This window comes from Sciurus vulgaris (assembly GCF_902686455.1).
Source record: "Sciurus vulgaris genome assembly, chromosome: 9".
In the NCBI taxonomy this organism is placed as follows: domain Eukaryota; kingdom Metazoa; phylum Chordata; class Mammalia; order Rodentia; family Sciuridae; genus Sciurus; species Sciurus vulgaris.
Window position 1 is genome coordinate 127,945,119 of NC_136469.1, and position 19,940 is coordinate 127,965,058.

At 40.9% G+C, this 19,940-nt stretch overlaps 1 protein-coding gene across 4 annotated transcripts in view; it reads left to right on the forward strand.

Annotated features, from left to right (window-relative positions):
- PPARGC1A (PPARG coactivator 1 alpha) overlaps positions 1–19,940 on the forward strand; it is a 606,121-nt gene that overhangs the window by 515,621 nt on the left and 70,560 nt on the right. For all 4 annotated transcript variants that reach the window (XM_079153479.1, XM_079153478.1, XM_079153477.1 and 1 more), the window contains one exon: positions 3,120–3,299. In XM_079153479.1, the coding sequence (XP_079009605.1) occupies positions 3,120–3,299 (180 nt within the window). The remainder of the gene's footprint in view (positions 1–3,119; positions 3,300–19,940) is intronic.

The following is a 19,940-nucleotide window of genomic DNA, read 5'->3' on the forward strand; positions in this document are numbered from 1 at the left end:
GCCTTCGCGACAGCCACTCTGGGAATCACCTCTGCCAGTCTCAAATATTAGAGCAGCAGGTAGCGTAGGCAGCTTTCATTTTTTGAATCATTAATGTTTGCTGTCATCCTAAAACGTCTTATGCCCTTTTGCACATAATGACAGGACAGCACACTGGTTAATAAAGGCCCGTATCACTGGAGGTGCTCGGAGTCCCCCGTGTTTCACAGTTTAATGAAGGTGATGTACAATAAGGTTACCAAGATTGATAGAGACAATTCACATGACATACACTCCACCAACACTGTCATTCTTTACGGCCCCCCTCTCCACCCCCTTTCCCTGTCTTGACTAATTTTTTTTTAAAGAAGTTAAGATTCTTTTTTCATTAATATAATTAATGTGGCTGAGTCCACTTTTTCTTCTCTCTCTCTTTAAAATTTACCATCAAAACCTCCAAAAGGTTAATGGAGAATTATACTTAATTATAATGATTCATTATCATCAGTGCAGTTAAGCTAATTTATTGTCTGCTCCTTAACTAAGAGAAAAGTCTGTTGGGGTGAAATAACGTACAATAATTAGCCTTTTGTGTTTAGTGACTGCTTCATCCTCTTAAATCTTATTATAAAATTAAGGCTACAGTTGTGACATAGCTGTCATCGTTGCAAGGAGGCACTAGAACGAGACTGTGTGAGTGCAGTGGAGCACACCTGTTACAGATGTATGGGGAAGCCGTAAATATCAGCATGTCAGATGAGGACAGTTACAGGACTCGGACTCTGTCCACCACCATCCAAAGGCCAAATATAAATTAATAACAGGGACACTTGCTACTACTAATGTGTTTTAGATTAGCAGAATAATGCCACATTCAGAGGCACGGAATTTATTAGCATGTCAACTTTGGCAAGAGCACAGGAACTTTTTGGAACCATAATATAAAAGCAAAACAGGAGAGGGAGAGCAGGAGGAGAGAGAGAGAGATGTGTACAAGACAGTAATATACAACACATTGATCCAGTCTATTCCTTTCAAAAAAAGGTACTTACACATTTCTGGAAAGTTCCAGGGTTTTGTACAGGGCGTGCCTGGAGAGGGCAGTTAGACATTGTCTACCAGTCCATAGGTATGACCCTTCAGCATTCCCAAAACACAGTTCCTGAGTTTCACAACGGGAACTTAAGGCAGAAGTAGACAGCCTACATTTTAATTTTTCGATACTGCTTATGCTTTATTATTTTAAAGGACTATCCCCTCCAACGAAAACCTAGTTTTTTTGCACCATGAACAAAGTTCTCCCCTTGCCTCTGAATGGATGGTGTCGAGGAAGAGTTAATACTGAATGGGTGTGCTTGGACTGTAAGCAGCGCGGGCCAGAATGTGCCCGGGGAGTGTAACACCCATAACAAAACAAGAACATTGGACTGGGACACGATCTGCTCTTCTGTCCGGCCACCATTGCTTTCAACCTCATTGAATATACCCATCTGTAACTTTGGGCTCAGATAATAAAAAGGAAAGACTAATAAAATGATAAGGAAGAAGTTTTGATAGAGAGGACAGCCCTTTCCTTACATTACCTTCTGCCTGCAGCTGGGGATCGCACAGGGCTGGTGGCCTTAGGGAAGAACTGCAGTGATTTTCAGACTCCTCCCATTCTCCTCGTACCAGCTGCCCACTCCATTACCCAGTCCCTACTTCTCAGTGTGTGGCTTATCATCACACTGCTGCATATGATCCGTGTAATGCAGCCTGCCAGGGATGACAGGGGTGCTTGAGGAAAAAAATCTGCATAAAACTTATTCAAAATCTAAATGTCAAGGGATATCTGCAGCTTCATGCCCAACTGCTGCGTGGATGTGAACAACTAGACAGCATCTCTCCTGACCTCATAAGGTAGAGGCATGAGGGTACTGCTTCTGAGTGGGAGACCCAGATTCAGACAGCTTGACTCACAGGTAGATAATGTCCCTATGGCTCTGGCTGGCATCACCAGACCCTGGCCATAGGAGTTTCTGCAGGGTTCTTTATAGTATGCAACCTGGAATCAGCACTTAGATAGCCAATTCAATTTTAGGAAACCACTTCATTGGTAATGGGGTCCACTTCCTTGGAAAGCAATAGGGTGGGGCAGTTAATGATATCTCCTACATGCAAGGAAGCAAAAGAATATAGCAATCTAAAATGGCCTTGGGGACAAGCAGCCCAGCTCCAGTAGAGGATATGTTAAACCTTTCAATATATTGAAATCATTTTATAACTCTGAACCAAAATAGTTATTTTGAATTCATTTGGAGCATAGTTGAGATACACCTGAATAATGAACAAGATATAATTGTGATTGTTATTGTGATTCTTCTTCTCCAGGTGATCCCAAACACACACACACACATGCATGCACACACCTTGTAAGTAACTTGGAGTGAGATATAAAGGCCACATAAGAAAAAATATGATTTTTGTTCTTCATCTCAAGGTTACCTGCTTTTACCTGTTAAAGATGAAGACCAGAAAATCATAAAAAGTTAAGTGAGAGTAAATGATTTAAGTAACAATTCAAGAGAACCACAGATGAGTCAAAGGTCTTGCATCATTAGTTGCTGAATGACAAAGTTTCAAAGGAGCGTGAGTGGAGAAAGTTTTCCTCAAGTAGTTCCTGTCTTCTATCTTTCACTTGCCAGTTGTTTAGGAGAGTCCAGTAAGTGTGATGACAATTCCAAGGTAAAATCAAGCTTATGTCCTTCTCTCTAAAAGACTATACTGTCAGGATAGAGTTAGATTTTGCATACAGTTAACCACAAGACAGTTTGATGTGGTAAAGGCTAACTCTTCAATCGGTACAAACAAATGTTGATTTCTAGCTGGAGAACTCAAAGAGTGCTTCATGAAGCACAGGACTTATCATGGATTTAGAGGTGGGATTTTGCATGGAATAAAGCAGGCAAAGTATCCTTTGGGAGCCAAGTGGGAACAGAATTTAGGGTGTTTTCCCTGGCGATTAAAGCCCCAGAGACCAGCTTTGGTGGTGTCGTTGAATTAACCAGGCTTAATTCCTATCACATGCTATCATGGCTTAATACATTCCTGCAGTTAATGAAAGCTTTTTTTTTTTTTTTCCCCTTTTCTGCCTCCTGCAGTGTGCTGCTCTGGTTGGTGAAGACCAGCCTCTTTGCCCAGATCTTCCTGAGCTTGATCTTTCTGAACTAGATGTGAACGACTTGGACACAGATAGCTTTCTGGGTGGACTCAAGTGGTGCAGTGACCAATCAGAAATAATATCCAACCAGTACAGCAATGAGCCTGCAAACATATTTGAGGTAAGGACCTCCTTTGCAGAAGTTCATTTCTTCTTGACCGTGGCTTGGACCAGTCTGACATGGGATAGGCCTGGAAAGTCTATTGGGTTCTTATTGTATTGCCAGCAAAAGAGTTTTCGTCACACTTTCTTTTTTGATGGAAAAAAATATTTTGGGAAAACAAATGGATTTTTTTTAATAATTAAGGGGCTGAGAACTGACCCCAGAGTGCATTAAGTTGTGTTGAAATACATGGGTTGTGAAAGAATTGATGACAAGAACAAAAGTCTAAACCTGTTTATTCCAATTTCCCAAGGAGAGAGTCTTAGCCATAAATGGTGCCTAATATAAATTAATATAAGAAGGAATTTTTTAACTGAGGATTTAGAAATCTGCCTTTGTTTTATTAAGCAGGTGAGCAGTTTCGATTATTACTCTTATATTTTTGGTATATATCACTAATTTCTTTGTATGGTGGAAACTTTTAAACTCAACAAATCTAATCTATGTTTATAAATTAGTCAAAATTCATTTACCTTTCAATAGTGAAAATTACTTCTAGATGCTTATTATGAGCCTACGCTATAATAAAAAATGTTAACCTTCCCCTACGAACATGTTTCTTAGAGAACAGGGGTGCTTTCTTGCAAGATAAGCACTCTTCTGCTTGAAAAGAAATCATTCCTTGTAGGGACCTTTTAGTGAGGACTCTGACGAGTAAATTGAATAAAAATTAAAAAATCACCTAGTTTTCAATATTAGAATAACCAATGCTATCATCATGAGCTAATATTTTTGAGCACCTACTATGTGCTGATTGCATACAAAGCCTCCATAATCCACCAGTGAAGGCATGTATTGGTTGTTTTCAATGTTCTTTGATTAAATTTCTGAGTCTTTAGGAAAACCAATATTATAGTATTAGTTAAGTTTTCCACCACCCAGCTCATGGAAGACGCTGAATAAATGTTTTTTGAACATTGACAACAATAATAGTAAAACAACAATGGCCAACATTTTGGAACACTTTCCCTGTCATCTTACACGTTCCTCAAAACAACCTATTGTTTAGGTTCTATTAGTATTGGTCCCATTTTACTTATGCAGACACCGAGTCTCAGAGGTTAAATGGTTTTCCCAGAATCACACAGTGGACTAATAAATACTTGGCATTTAAATTCTAAATTTATCTGACTTCAAAGTCTGTACCATTGATAAAAATAGGGGAACAGTGAATTTGGGTGATAGCCATCCTTTAGAAACATGTATGAAACTGCTTCTTGGCTCAACAAATTTAAAAATAGAACAGAATCTTTCAGTGTTGGTTGACTTGGAGGCACAGGCACCCCGTAAGCTGATGGGGGCTCTGCCCTCAGCAAAGATTTTGTAACAGGTCTGGAGCATTAAGTGGGTTTTACAGGAATGCTTCAGGTAGGGGAACGAGGGGGAGGAAATACTGAGGGTTTGTGGTTCCTGTACTTTCCCAGGCATTTCAGCTGGGTCTTAGAAAGTTCATGTGAGGACTTGGCCGGTTAGAACTGGTAAATTGAACATTCCTCATTCAGTACCCTTGTCAGGTTACACACCCATTCTAAGTCATGCTGCATTAAATAAACAGTACTTTAAAAAATGTCCATCTCTATAGATCTCTTATCTAATAATCAATCCACTCCATATTGGGTCAAGGCCACACTTTCTTTAGATCATGGTTAGAGAATAGCTAAAAGGTGGGGTATGGAAGTATGGTCCTCAATGCCTCCCTACTTTCAAAAAGGACAGCTTTCTTCCTGGTCTTAAGTCCCCATATTTCCTGGTGTTGTATCTACATGGGGTGCTTCTTGTTTATTCCTTCAGGATCCTTGCTCATCAGATAAGTGCTCACCAGTTATCTACCTATAGATACTTAATCAGCACAGGGACTTTCCTTATAAAACTTTCAAAAACTGATAGAATTGTTTTCAATGCCCGCCAAACACAAGTCTCATTCCATTTAATCTTGCATTAGGTCATTTTAAGCCAGTGATTCTCAACGGAAAGCAATCCCGCCTCCCCAGATATTTGGCAGCCTTTGGGGGGTGTTTGAGTGTGAGGACTAGGGCAAGGTGATCCTACTGGCATTTAGTGGGCACTATTGGAATTTAGGGCTGGCACTAAATATCCAACAATGCACAGGAAATCTTGCCACAGCACAGGGCTCTGATTTCAAATGACAGTTGTCCTGGAGCTGAGAAACCCTGTTTGTTTGTTTGATTGTTTTTGAAAGTCTCAGCAATCTGACCAATCCATACCCTACATGAAGTTCAAAAGATGAACTGGTCCAATGGTTGTGACAAAACACAGTGAGGCAATGGATACAAAGAATGAGAAGTCACATAAAATCATGGAGCTGCCCGGGGCCTCAGGACTCACACATCAGGTGTACTCTTAGTGACAGAAAGAAGGAGTGACTGTTTAGATAAGTCCCCACTGCAGCCTCTCTGATGTCACAGGGCCTGTTCTTCTCTGTCCAGGCAAAGGGTAAGGTCCTATGTGGCAACAGGCAGCAGCGTCATGAGCATTTGCATAGAGTGTTGACACCTCTACTCTTTGCCCTCCAGTGGTAAATGCAGACATGTTTTCTGAAATGGGAAAAGAAAGTGTGTTTTAAGCTTAAGTGAAATTCTGAAATTGGTCTTCCCTGGCAAAAAAAAAAAAAAAAAAAAAAAAAATTCACATGCAATATAACCTTTGAATATCTCTAACTCCGTGTCTCCAGCAAAGCAGCACTTCAGAGAGGTCCTTTTCCAGGGCTGATGTTTCCAGAGGACTTTTCCCCAGTACATGCCTCCTTCTTCCTCTCAAAGCCCTGCGTTGTCACCTGAGAAGGACTCCTACCAGCCAACCACTTAGCCATGGCTCTGCCTTCGCTTATCTGCCATTAATAAGTATTATCTACTCTGGTTTAAAAAAGCATTGAGCAGTTCAACGCTTTTCCCTGACTCCAGTAGCATGCTGATGATACCTCTGGAAACAGGCCACAGGATTACTAAATTCTAAACAAAGCAGAAAGTGAGATTTAGGGTGGTGTAATGGTATAACAGACCATTATAGCATTGAGAACACAGGAAAGTCTCTTCCTCTTATATCTGAATTGAAATTTAAGTTTCATTTAATTTCCTAAACAGAAAACAAATAATAAAAATAAAAAGAATGAAGTCGTATGTCCCAACTTGGGAAAGAGAACTTCTGAGTGGGAATAAACTGTGCCAGTGTGCATCTGTACACAGTGGTTGGTTAACTGGACACACAAACAATCTGCTTGCACAACCCATGTCCAGATGTGTAAATGCAGGCCACCAGGTATTATGCAGAAGTCCTTTGAGAAACAGAGCACAAGGCCTATAGGCACAGCCTCCAGCAAATCAGATCCATGTGTAAGGAAAACAGGATGCTGTCCCTGGCTGGTAGCAAGATTTATGTTTCAGAATATTGCAACATAACTTCCTTCCCTTCTGCCTTTGTGCATTGTTTGAAGAAGGAGAATAAAGGGCTGCTTTTACAGTGCAGTAGTTTGTAAAGATGGGTGGTATGGGGTTTGTTTCAATAGCACATGACCTCTCTGGGTCACTGTGGGGCCCTTGTCCCAGGTTTATTTTAATACCTGCGTGAATGCCTCCATGATACAAGTGAATGGCATTTTCCATTCATTCATCTGGTACCTGAGAGCGCTGCCCCTTGGAGTTCCTTAGAAGAATGTCCAGTGAGCATGTCGTTGTCCCTAAGTCTTCACTCATAATGTGAACTGAGTCCTGCCTTTACTACCAGGGAGAGGACTCACGGACTGTGGCCGGTATCATGTTTGGTAGTTATGAGAACTCCCAAGAAGGTCTGAGGCTGTGGCATTTTGTAGGGGGGAAGTGTGGGGTAGTTGTGTATTACCTGGGGATAGGGTAGCCTGCTACATGGCCACCAGGAAGTGAGTGGTGAAAGCTTTCAGGAATACTTGGTCATTCTGGTGGGAACATAGATGATGTACATGTTTTCTTCTGGCTTTCCATTTTATTTCTAAATTTTTAAAGAATGAGCACATATTATGTACCTATCAAAAAAGTGAAAATAACAAATCTTGGCAATTCAACAGACCATGAGAATTTGGAGAGCAGGGATTCTGCCTGTCTTGTTCACTGAAAGTTTTCTAGATGTTTGCTTAGCAGAAAGTAAGTGCCTACAAAGCACAAGAGATCTACTTTCTAAAGAAATTGGAATACAGTTTGGGAGGCAGCATGAACAAATATGAAACAATTAACAAACAATGCAAGAATGTGTATACATAAATGAAAATGTATGTATTTGTTTACATATGAGCAATTGGAAATCAATGTGAGATGTGGATTCGTATGTACGAAGTATATGTACACAGATAGAATTATTGATATTACATATATTAGTCATTAGAAACCAGGACAAGACTCTCCTACGCCTGTGTGTGCAAGTGCACGCGCTTGCTGAGGAGGGAAGCAATATGAATAAATTCACCAAGGCTGGTAAGAGAATGAGTCAAGTGTTTTCATGGAGAAGGAATGTCAGTGAGGAGCTTGGTTTCTCAAAGTAAAATATGTATTAATGAGAATACAAGAGTAGAGGAAGTAAGTTTGAATGTAGTGTAGGTATAAAATTATGGGGAGTTGTAAGAACCCAGTTGGAAGTGTTTAGAGCTTATGTGGTAGAAATTAGGGCATAATTGAAGTTTTTTTTTTTCTTTGCAGAAGCACGTAATGCAGGTGCTGACAGTTTTCAGAGGTATAGGCAAATAGGAAGTAGGGGGAGCCAGACAGCAGGCTCTGCTGTATGCCAAACCCAGTGTGATTCAGGGGCAGGGAAGGGACAAGGTGATAGCAGAGGGGATGGCATCCAGAGAGCAGACTCCAAATTCCCTGAAGGAAAATTCCATCACTCCTGGTCATTGTGAGTTGGGTACAGAGGGAGGTGCAAGGAATGCTAACTCAAACATATTCCCAAGAGAGTCAGGACTTCATGGCGGCCATTCCTGGTGATGTGCCCGCTTGCTTTAGGAGCTTTTTCAGACTTGAGTCTTTTTACAAAGGGGCTCTCCATCTCCCTGTGCCTCAGGGACAGAACATATTTAACCCAATCCACAAATTTACATGGTGCCTGCTTTTCCTCACTTGTCTCCTTGGAGGAAATTCTGCAGCCTTCCATGGTAATGAATTCCTGCTTCTGACTGTGCCTGTGGTCAGACCGACTTTTCTATGAATGGCAAACCTCTTGGAATTTTAACAAAGCAAACAGACAAGGAAAAAAAAGCGTGTGTGTAAAAACAACCTCACCTTAATTTAATCAACAAGAGAATAAATTCTCCTTTGTTATGTGGAGAGACTGAATTAATTTACAATAATCACTTTTTAAAGATTTCTGGAATTTCCAATTTGCAATCAATACATTTTTGTCATTTAAATTAAATTTATGGCCCACCACCAGATTTTTGCCACACTTGGTAATGACACTTACGGAGAACATAGACTTCAAGTAAGAAAATAATAGCCATTTAAGTGGGGAGATAATTGGCTGTAACATAAGAACGTTGAAGAATGTGGAAACTCATGGAGACTTATGGAGTATTTTAAAAATTTATGTTGTACTTATCTTTGCATTTGTAGTCTACCACAAAATTCCAAATTCTGGGTATAAATCAGTTAGATGTTCATCTTGGAGACTCACAAATCAGAAAGCAACAATCTAATCCAGCCTGTGTGCTGTTTCATTTTCATCTTCTTCCGTCAGTTTATCTTGCAGGGAAACTAACTAGCAGTGCTGTGTGTGTGTGTTTGTGTGTGTGTGTGTGTGTGTGTGTGTGTGTGTGTGTGTGTGTGAAAGAGAGAGAGAGAGAGTGAGTGTGTGTTCATCTGTACACCTTAGTTAAACACTGTTTCAGACTTCTTGGCTTGATAACATCTGGCTTATCTTGGGAACATCTGGTTTATCGCCCTTTTCCTCCCTGCCATTATGCTGACCACTGGAAAAATATGGTTCAGGAGTTCCAACCCACAGGCCTGTGTTTATTGGTATCATCCCCTCCTGGGGAATAGCAAAGTCACAGGATGCAGGTTCACCAGCTCTAACTTTCCTAGTGAGGCTTTTGGTTGTGGTCACAAGATATGAGGTTGACTGCTATTTATTGTGGAAGCTGATTCAGTTATCAGTCTTTGCAATCTGGAAGGTGAGAATCTATAGGTTCAATTAGGCACAATAATTTTAGAAAATAGTATTTTATGTTTTGGGGGTAGAGACCCATGATTTCTTGTCAGCTGTTCTGGGCACTCCAAGAAGTAGGTGAGTCACTTTATGGGCTCGACTTAGGCTTTTCCAACCTTCCAGACTCTCAAGTGGGTAATTTAAATAAAAATTCCTCTGCTTGGATATCTTTGAGGCCAAAAAAGTGGAGACTCAATTTCACAAGAAGGAAATCTTGGAGTAGAATCAGGAAAAAAATGGCTCATTGCCTTTTAGGTTTACTTCAAAGATGCTAGTCTAGGTGAAAGAAATCAAGGTTCATTCAGGATGCTGCATTGGGTGAATGGTCTACTTGTATAGCAGCCATGTGTGCTGGGCAGTAACCATGTATACATGCTGTATTTATTTGCCCATGTACATTTATCTATACGCCATGCCATAGAAGTACAGCCCAGCAGATGGTCCACCTCTGAATGAGATGAAGACACGAAACAGATAAAAAGATAAAGAAAGTTAAAAACCACGTTGTTAAACTGAGAGCCAAATTGTTCCTCCACCATTCCCTATCCTAGACCTCCTGTTTTTAACAAGGTTAATTTGTCCCTGTAATTATGTTCCTATTCTTTTAGCAATGAAAAATTTTATTGTGAGTTTTATAAAATGAATTGCCTGTGATGTGAAACAATTTCGTAAGGACCATTTTTATCTTCTCCCTTAACCTCTCAGGTTACTTTTAAGACTGTGCGCTCTCAGGTACAACTTGAAAACCACACGAGGCACTGTATTCTCCTGTAGGCTGCAAAGATGCTGACTTATAAGCAGCAAGGACAGGAGCGAGGGAACAGCAGAGAGAGATCCACAGTGAAATACACATGCTTACTCTTGACAAGGGCAAAATTTTTCAAAGATAAGTGACTTCTTATCCATTAAGTTGTCCTGAAGAGATGATAGGAGATACCTTTATGCTTTTCCTTTTCCAAAATGATAGAGGAATTTTCACAGCTTCAGATTCTATACACTCATATTTTGTAGACCTGCCCATCTCCATTACTACCACGAGTTATTCATTCAAGGTTTGCAGCCAGGTGGATTAATGAATTACCAGCTCTTGGGGAAAATGACCTGGCCTGACTTTTATACAATTCCCTTTACTCCACTCCTCTTCGCCCTCACCAGTCTTGAAACTGAGTCCCCTACAGTGTTTTTCCCCAGAAGTAGCTTTTTTAAAGCTCTTGCCCACCCCCCTCTCCATTTTTTATTCTCTCCCAAACTTCTACTCAGAAACAGCACTTTAAGGAGGCGCAATCAGGCTGCTGGGGCAGAGAGGAGGGAGGAGAGTCAGTTGCCAGATCCTTGGTGGCCGTCACCCCTCCCTGTGCCGCATCACACGACTTACTTGATCCCCCTCTTGAGCTCCATGAGTTCCACGGGGTTCCTCACGCAATATGCAGAGCTAGAGCTCTGAACTTTGAAGGAAAGCCTCAGAGCTATTTGCAAAGTGCTAGTGCTTAGTGAATACTAAATTACATTTAGGAAATAGTCTACGGCTACCAGTTATACTTCATTTTTATTCTTGACACAGACACCTAAATCAGAGAACAGTAACATTTGAGAGATTATGGAAGCAGTTTGGGTATGTTCCAACACCATAATAGGATCAGAATTTTAAGGCCTTTTGTATTATTACCAATAGTTACTTAGTTTCTACTGCAGTGTACTTTGTAGGGAATTACAGCTTTTACTAAAAAGATTAAAATGCTATTATGCAAATGATTGCAGTATGTTATTATGTTTACAAATTAACATCCATGGCTCAACACACAAATTAACTAACTATTCTATCTGTGTTATTAAGGATTTAATAAAGTAACTGTTAATAAAAATGGGTAGCTTGGAACACTTAATAAGAAACCAGAGTGATTTAACACGTAGAACTAGAGCATTGTGTTTAATGTTCTAGGTGATGTAATGGTAAAATAAAGTTGAGCAAAGCCCATAGAAGAACCAGAAGTGTGTGAACAGCAGTGCTGCTTGCCTGAGATGCTGATGAACTTGAACTAAATAGCTCTGGGCTACACCGTACAGTGGGCAGCAGTATATCAATAAATCTAAGCAAAGCACACAAAACATCTTCTATTGATAAATAGTTCATTGAAATGATAATTGCCCTCCATTACATGTTTGGTATGTTTCATACTCACAGGGAATACTTGCAGTATTCTAAAATGGAGCTCAGAGGAGATTTTGCAGTGGTGAACAGGATTTAGACGCAGAATATCGCTGCGTGATAAAAGAGGAGAAAGCTAGCTTCAGACTAAGATGACTTTACAAACAGGCTGCAAATTGCTATTCCTGGCTGTTCATAAGAGATCATAAAAGCAAGGAGATAAGAGCCGCCAAGTTCCCTGGGAAATGAATGTATGTGATTATGTTATCTCATGGTTGGATTTACTAGACAAACCAACACCAACTTCACTTTGGCCCAACAGGAAAAGTAAAAGAGATGCAGATTTTGTCTAGCAAACTTTGTTGGACTGGGAGAAAGTTCCAAAACTCTGCAGTTAAAGTGATTCAAAAGACCCTTTGCTGGATCTGAAAACAAGAGTTTAGGGGTATAATCTAGCATTGTGCAAACTAACAAACAAGAAACAAAACAATTACTGGGAAAGTTAATTCATATTTCAAATATTTTGGATGAATTTTTTTTTCTTATTCATCAAAGATGTTGAAGACTTCTGAGTCTGTAAACAATTCTCTGTTTAGGTCTACCTCCTGAGGGCTGTTAAGTTGAGCTTCTCAAGCAGGAATATCTGAGTGTAGTCAGGAAATGTTCTAGCAGAAAAGCGATCACAAAGTTGGTCAAGGTTTGTGCCCTTGCATACAATACAAGCAATTTATTTTGTTCCAAATAGCACCTCTGTTGTTGGGAAACTACTTATGCAAATTTTTGATATCTAGCTTTAGCAAGGTGCCTGGTTCCTTCATTTCCTTCCACATTTGGATAAATTGTGTTGTTCTTCACTATTCCAAATTTGTCCTTGTGGAAGTGAACACTTGCAAATTGGTTGAAGCTTGCTAAGAGTCAGAAAGGGAGGGGAGGAGGGAAGAGAATGAAAATCCGGACCAAAAACAGTTGCTGCAACAGTTGATGTTTGTGGCCTTGTCTGGATCGCAGGCACCTGATCAAGAAAGTAGTATGATCCTGTTATGCGACTCAGTGGGCATTCTGGAAATCTTGCCAATATTCACCTGACATGAACAAGGGTTAAAGTCCTTCCTTGCTGTAACTTTGTACAGAGTGGAAATGTGTGCTTATGTGCGTGTGTGTGTGTGTGTGTGTGTGTGTGTGTGTGTATGTGCATATTTGTGTGTGTGTGTTTGTGTGTATGCGCATGTGCATGCACGCACACAGTCATATATATATATATATATGTATATTTTTAAAACTAAGATAAAAGGGACCTTTGCTATAGAAGGGTGTAAAATAATTAGTCCAGTAGACAACTGTCTTGGCCCATGTTTAAACAGAGCTTTAAGGACACAGTGTTCTCGACACTCACATATCTAAATACAAACCAGTGTCAGCTGCCATGCAGACCAGAATGTAATAGCCTGCTTTCACATAGGTCATCGTCAACCCATTTTGGTCACAGTCACACTGCACATCTGTTTCTGTGAGCTGCAGCTTCTTAAGGTGGCATTTGGACTTCGTAAGAACACAAACAACTGAGCTATAAATTGCCACTGCTGGAGTTATTTTGAATAAGTGTATACTGTTTCATATTTATAATGGTGAGGCTTCATAATATTCACAGTGAATATATAACACCGATCAGTTCAACAAGCATGAAATTGTATGTTGTCAACTTGTCACATAAATAGAGTCATATTCTGGCTTGCGATAATGTTGAACTAACATTTTTTCCCCCAGAATTGTCGAGAGGGTCACAAAAAAGTGAGGCTGTCGCACTTGCTCTGGGTAGATAAACAGTCAGGGCTATTGTAAAGTTGGTATTCCTGTTGATGGACTTCCTTTTCTTTCCTCAGAGTTAGCTTTTCCTGGGTGAATGCTAATTGGTTAATCTGCTGTGTCTTTTCTGTCATCCAATGGTATCATTTTCAGCCAGTGCTTGGTGGATTTCGTTGGGTTTGTATGTGTGAGTGGCATATTTTTCTCCTTTAAAATCATTTTGGGTTTTTTTTTCCATGCCTGTAGTGCAAATCGGTGCTAATTGTCATGAAATTCCCTCCAGCGTTCTCCCTGCTTTTGCACCCCAGTTAACTCTAAATTCATTACCAGAGCATTAGCAAAGAGTGACAGCCAGAGACTTTGTTCAAACTTTCCTGAGACAGAAGATTTAGAGAGAGACAGAAAAAAAATTATAGAACCAAATTTTCAACTTACTGAAATGAGAAAAGACGAATGAAATGTATTTGCCAGTAGCTAGGGAGCAACTCAGAGACCAGTTTCCACAGTGGCTGATATTTCTGCACCAGAGGCATGAGTAGAAACTGATACAAGTTTTTTTTTTTTTTTTTTTGGCTTTTGAGAAATTCTTAGATGTGTTAAACTCTCCCAATCTTTCCCCACATGGCCCGAAGACAAGAAGGCATTGCAGCCTATGTCTGCAATCATTTTGACTTACCTGGTTAAGTCGCTCACTTCAAGACCTCAGGAGAGTGCTTTGGATCTTCTAAAGCACTATGCAGATATTACTGAGGATTTGTGCTAATCCTGTTCTCTTCATCTCATATCCCTTGGGGTATGGGTGGCCACATTTTCTCAAATGAGAAACGAGTCACTGGTCAAAGCTCTTGGTTTCCATCTTTTACACATTTTCACATTTCTTCATGCCTGTGGACTTTACCCACTGATGTGTTTACCCTCTCATCTCAAAAAAATTACCATCAACCATGAGCATGCTTGGTTCCTTGCCCATTTCTGAGGACACACTGGTTAAGAGTTGACATGGTCCTTGGTTCCATGGAACTCATGATTGGTGTTGAACACAGATCTTTAAAACTGAGTGAGAGAATTTCACAGATAGACAAAGCCAAGCAAGGACTTTCTCCACCCCTCTGTTAATCCTGGTCATTGTTAACAGATAAATTCTGTCTTTCTTGCACTCATTAGCTTCAGAAATACCTTTAGCTTGCAGTGGAATCCTAATGGAAAACATTTCTCCTGGCTGGGAGGACCCTCTATTTCCCACCTATAGCCCAGATATAGGGCCCAACAGAAGCAACATAAGGGATAAAATCTTTGAAATTGGGAGACCTGGGATTCATGTTGTCCTACATGCAGTAGTAAACAAGTTTAATGAGTAAACAAGTTTACTCACTGGAATTACTGAGGGAAAATAAGAGGATGCCATCCTAAGGGGAGAAAGTCCAACTGTTAGTAGGAAGTTCTTTAACCAGTGTGCAAATCTGACGTAGCAAGATTGCAGCCCCCTGGCAACGCGCAAGGGGCTTCCGCGGAGGAGAGCCATTTTGTGCCACTTTAGGCCTGTTGACCTTTCTGAGAATGATATTGCAATCCAGCTGGAAGGAGCTGAGCACGCTGCTGGCCTGTAGCAGACACTCTGTAGATGTGGCTCTTCTCCTTCTTGGATCCTTTGTCTCTGGTTTTGTCTCATTACCTCTAGGGTGATGCCACCCTGCCTCCTCAGAAGGAGACAGAGTAGAAGAATGCTACTGACCCCTGTCCCCTCTCTCTGAAAAACCAGGGATCACATCTCTAGCCAGCCCTATTCAGTTAGATCCCTTTCAGATTCCAATAATACTCTAGCTGCAATCTCTTCTGCCTAGTCCTTTTTGAGAAGTATATTTTTACATTCGAGTGGCTCTTGCTTAGGGGACAAAGTCCCCTTTTATAGGAATGCCCTTGGTTTTTCCATGAGCTCTTGGCCAAAGGATATTGGCTTCGCTGGGTGTCATCTCATCTGCTCAGACATGAAGTTGGAGCTTCTGTGTTCCAGACATCCTCGTCCGAGGATCCTCGCCAGCTAAGATTCTATCCAGAAATGTTCTCATGTCAGATTCCTCTTGTGTCTTGCCAGCCCATGCTTAGTGGGGACACCCTGCTGTCCTCTGAGCTACATGGCTCACCCTGGTTTTTTTTTTCTCTGAGGTAGAGCTGCTTGATGGGCAGCTCCTGTTCCCACTGGAGGAGAGTCTGGCAAATGCCTTAGAACTGAAAAGCAGTGATGCTGCATGGGAGAAGTAGCTTCGTTCTCCTGCTGCTCTGCAATTCCAGGGCACTGCATGCAGCAGATTTGAGAGTTACATTAGGTCACAATGCCACTGTCTAGCTCCTTTAATCCTATCATCGGCAATCCCAGCAATGTCGCTGAGGTGGCTGCCCCTGTCCTAAAGGAATTTGTGTCAATTTCTCCCAGGATACAGCTGGTCTGGACCACTTTGCAATATTTGTTCTAACTGGAAATTTTGACAGAGACATTCTGTCCACACAGAGTTAAAGAAATTTCTGTGTTTAGTTGCATTCGGAGGTAACTAAATGTTGCCTGGTCTCGGCAGATAACTGAGTCTGTGAATTCACACAGCACATGCCCTGCCCTGTTTAGTTTGTCTTTGAATGGCAAATGTGTTTCTTTTCTGAGTCAGCAGAAGGGATGATACCCTGTAACAGGACCATATGACCTCCCTGCTGCTTTTCGGGTATTAAAAAACAAAATGCAGATTCCACTATATTCCTTTGGTTACTAGTTTGTTTTTATTTCCCACCAGGTGTACTATGGCTGAAAGAGAAGATGTCTGTCTTACAGAGAGGATGCATGCTTCATGTAATCATAGAGCTATTTTTATAATTTACAGTAGAAAACCTCATTTCTCTGCCCATTTTTAACTTAATATTAGTAATGGTCTGAAACAGAGCCGAGAAATACACCATTTTGTAAAGATGTCTTTGAGAAACCAAACAAGGTTCAGAAAAATTCCCTCACACCTAGCACATTTTATTCCCAGATAAGCTTCTCCATCCCTCACTTAGCACTTGGTTCCTTTTGTTTAATTTATAGTTTAAATGACTCTAGTTACCTGTTTCCTGAGCACGTCAGACATGAGAATAAGTGATTTAGAAAGTTAATAAGATGGTAAAGGAGAACATAGACAGATGAGAGAATTGACCAAAACACAAGACTGAAAACTATAAAGCCTTAACAAACACTCAAAACATGACTCTCTGGGGCCATTTAGTGAGAGGGTAAGTAGCTACAGCTTCCTACAGTCATTTTGCCATATCATACAATGCTACAAAAATCAATTCCCATAATTTTTAATATGGGGGAAATATGTAAATGATTTATAAATCTTTCGATTAAAGTACTTGGATAAAAAGTTTGGTACTTTTTAAAATTAAAGTCACGTTCTTTCATTCATCTGCACAAGTGCCTGTGTGGGCAAATGCCTGATGATGTAAGAGAAAAGTTCAGCATATGTACAACCTGTACGTGTGGTTTTAGATTTAAAATATTTTATAGAGTCTCTAATGCTAGCCTATAAGTCTTTCCCATGCAGGAGCACATGGTAAACAAGAGAATGCTCCAAGAAATGTTGAAGCTAATTTGAGAATCTGTTAGAATACTTTCTCCCCTAGTAAGGGAGAGATTTCCTCCAAGAAAGAGACCACCAATTCTTTTACTTGTCAATTGTAAAGCTCTTTGGCTACAGATACATTATAGATAGTGTATTTTGTATATATATATATATATATATATATATATATTATTATATAGTAAAGATGAATACAACCAAAAGAGTTAACATCAAGTAGGTAACTCCCCACGTTACCTTAGAATGAAATTGCCTCTATGCCCCCTCTCCTTGGATTTCCATCTTTATCCTACCCTGCCTCCAAATAAACCACCACTCCAACAATGCACAGTGTACCTGTACATATCCATGTGCAGCACATTTAATCAAAATATTGGTATCAAGAGTAAACCCTCTCTTTTTCCTTCTCATTTTTTTTGGAGTCTCTTATAAATAAAAAAAAAAAAAATCACTAACCTTAGGACTTGCAAAGCAATCATTAAAATGTGCTGCTTGGTTTTGGATAAAAGATTTCAGTTAATGTATAAGACCAAGTCCCCTAAATCTAATTACTGCCTGGAAACTCAGAGAATCCTGTAGCTGTATCTTTTTTACCCACACCCTCCCGACTGGCTCTGGTTCCTTGCACCTGGAAATGGACAGCTTGGGCTTCTCTATGTGGATCCTGGGTCTTGGTTAGGTCATGACCCCTCATTAATATTCAAACTTGGGCAGTTTCAAAAAGTGCTGTCCTCCTTGTCCACTGTAAGCTGTCCAGCTCCCTTGGAACTTTCTCACGCTTATCCTTTGTATGAAGGCATCCGTGTCTCTCTTCATGTCCCTTTCAGGAGCAATTCTTCCCCTTGTTCAATTTTTCCCCTTTCTCTTTATGGCTGCCGTAATAGCCCCTGATGCCGTCAGGCAGCCATGACCCTGTCCATCACTCACCTGCAAGCTATTCTTGAACCAGTGGATGGTCCCAGAGCGACCGGATTAATTGCGCCAGTGGTGGGCATTTCCACCGACCTTTCGTCTCGTAGCATAAAAGCTGATTCCGGGCTGTGTTCAAGGCAGGCTGCCCTGCCATCTCCCTGCCCTCCATGGAGCCAAGCTGTGGAAAGGAGCGCATCAATGCAAATTAAGGGCAGAGCAGGAATACAAGGTGTGCAGCTGGGGTTATCAGAAATTAAATCACTCCTCTTTTGAGTGCCATTGGAAATAAGTCTTAAGGAGGGAGAATCCACAGGAAATTTTCCATAGATACCATTTCCATAAAGGGCATTGTGACAATGTGCTATTTTAAAGACAGGTTGTTTTGGTCTCTGTTTAGTTGGAGCTTTTACCAGGGACAGGATAAACTATTAAGTCCCTAAATTTAGGAAGGTATTTGTGGCCCTCTTTGGCACAGAGTTGTTGTTCTCACATGTGCCAAGGAGCATCTTTTCCTTCCACTGAGGTCTTTTGATGGCTGTCTAGGTGGTACCTTCTTGACCATGTCTCTTGAACCATATTATAACCACACAAGGGGAAGCTGGCACCTCTTTGCCTCCTCCATGCCTAGCACAATGCCACACACATTGGCACTCTCTCCCTTGCATGCTAACGGATGGACTTACAGTGGTTCTACTGAACTCAGAGAGTGAGAGAGAATAAAATGACCTTCCCAGAGATTCTGACCAATCAGGCTAAAAATAAGACATGTCAAAGATCTGAGAACATGTTCTCCAAGAGATGGTTTATAAACAGAGCCAACAGTGACAGCAGTATGCTGTGCGTCTGCCAGAGCGGCTGTGAACTTGTCTTCTAACTCACTGGTCGACTTGGTGCTCAGAGTAAGATACATGGAGGTTTCAGTGGCAGTTGGGAGACGTGTGGTTTTATGAAGCCATTGTGTGTCCACAGAGGCACTGCTAAGGACATGGAGCATGTGTTCTCTTGTCTCCTACAGAAGAAGGACATTTCTCACACTTAATGAAGAGCTGAAGAACAGGTACCTTTCAGGGGTTCCAGTGAACCCACGTAACTTCTGCCTCTGGATAAGGAACCAGCTGTTACCTAGGAACTCATGAAATGTCAGGGCCACAAATCTGCAGCATACTCTTCCCAACACTTCCCATATTTCCTGGTCAGTTTTGACTCTCTCAATGGGTTAAAACTTCACATTTTTGCAGATGTTTTGTTACCATTGCTGTAGTTTCCTTGTCAACAGTTGCAATGAAAAGAATTTGCCTATTATGGACAAGTGGTTGCATGATTGCACACATTTACTGTTTCATAATTGTACAGCAGTTACCTGATTTGTTGGAAAAGTCAAGCACAGGGGCCAGGGAGAAATCCTGGGGAAGGATGCTAATTCTTATGGCATCCGGGCTTTCTGGAAGTCGTGAATTTTCTATAGACTATGATTATAGGTGCTGTGGTGCAAAAAGAGCAAGGAGAGAATCCCCTCACCTTAATCTTCTGGCTTTTCCTGGTTTCTATAGTGCAGTTGATTTCGTGGTTGGCTACTTTAGCAAGGGCTTTGGTGAGCTTTTCTGGAATGGAATAGAGTAACCGGGTCAGGACTTGAGGATGACTTGCCTGATCAGTATGCTCTGAGGATGCTCTAGTACAAAAACTCGTTTCACACATTCTTAAGTTGACCAGTTTGTCACCTGTTTAAAGAGCAACACCCACCTATGAGACACTGATGTAGGTGCTCATGGTACCAAGGTGCATCATGCATATGATATATAAGAGGCAAGGTTTCCCCTTCAGGGGTCACTTGTGTGAAGACAGCCCTAAAGTATGAGAAGAGGAAGAGATCAGCAGCAAAGATAGAAAGGAAGCACTACCCAGGACACTAGCAGAGGAGTAAAAAGAGGAAAATGGCAATTG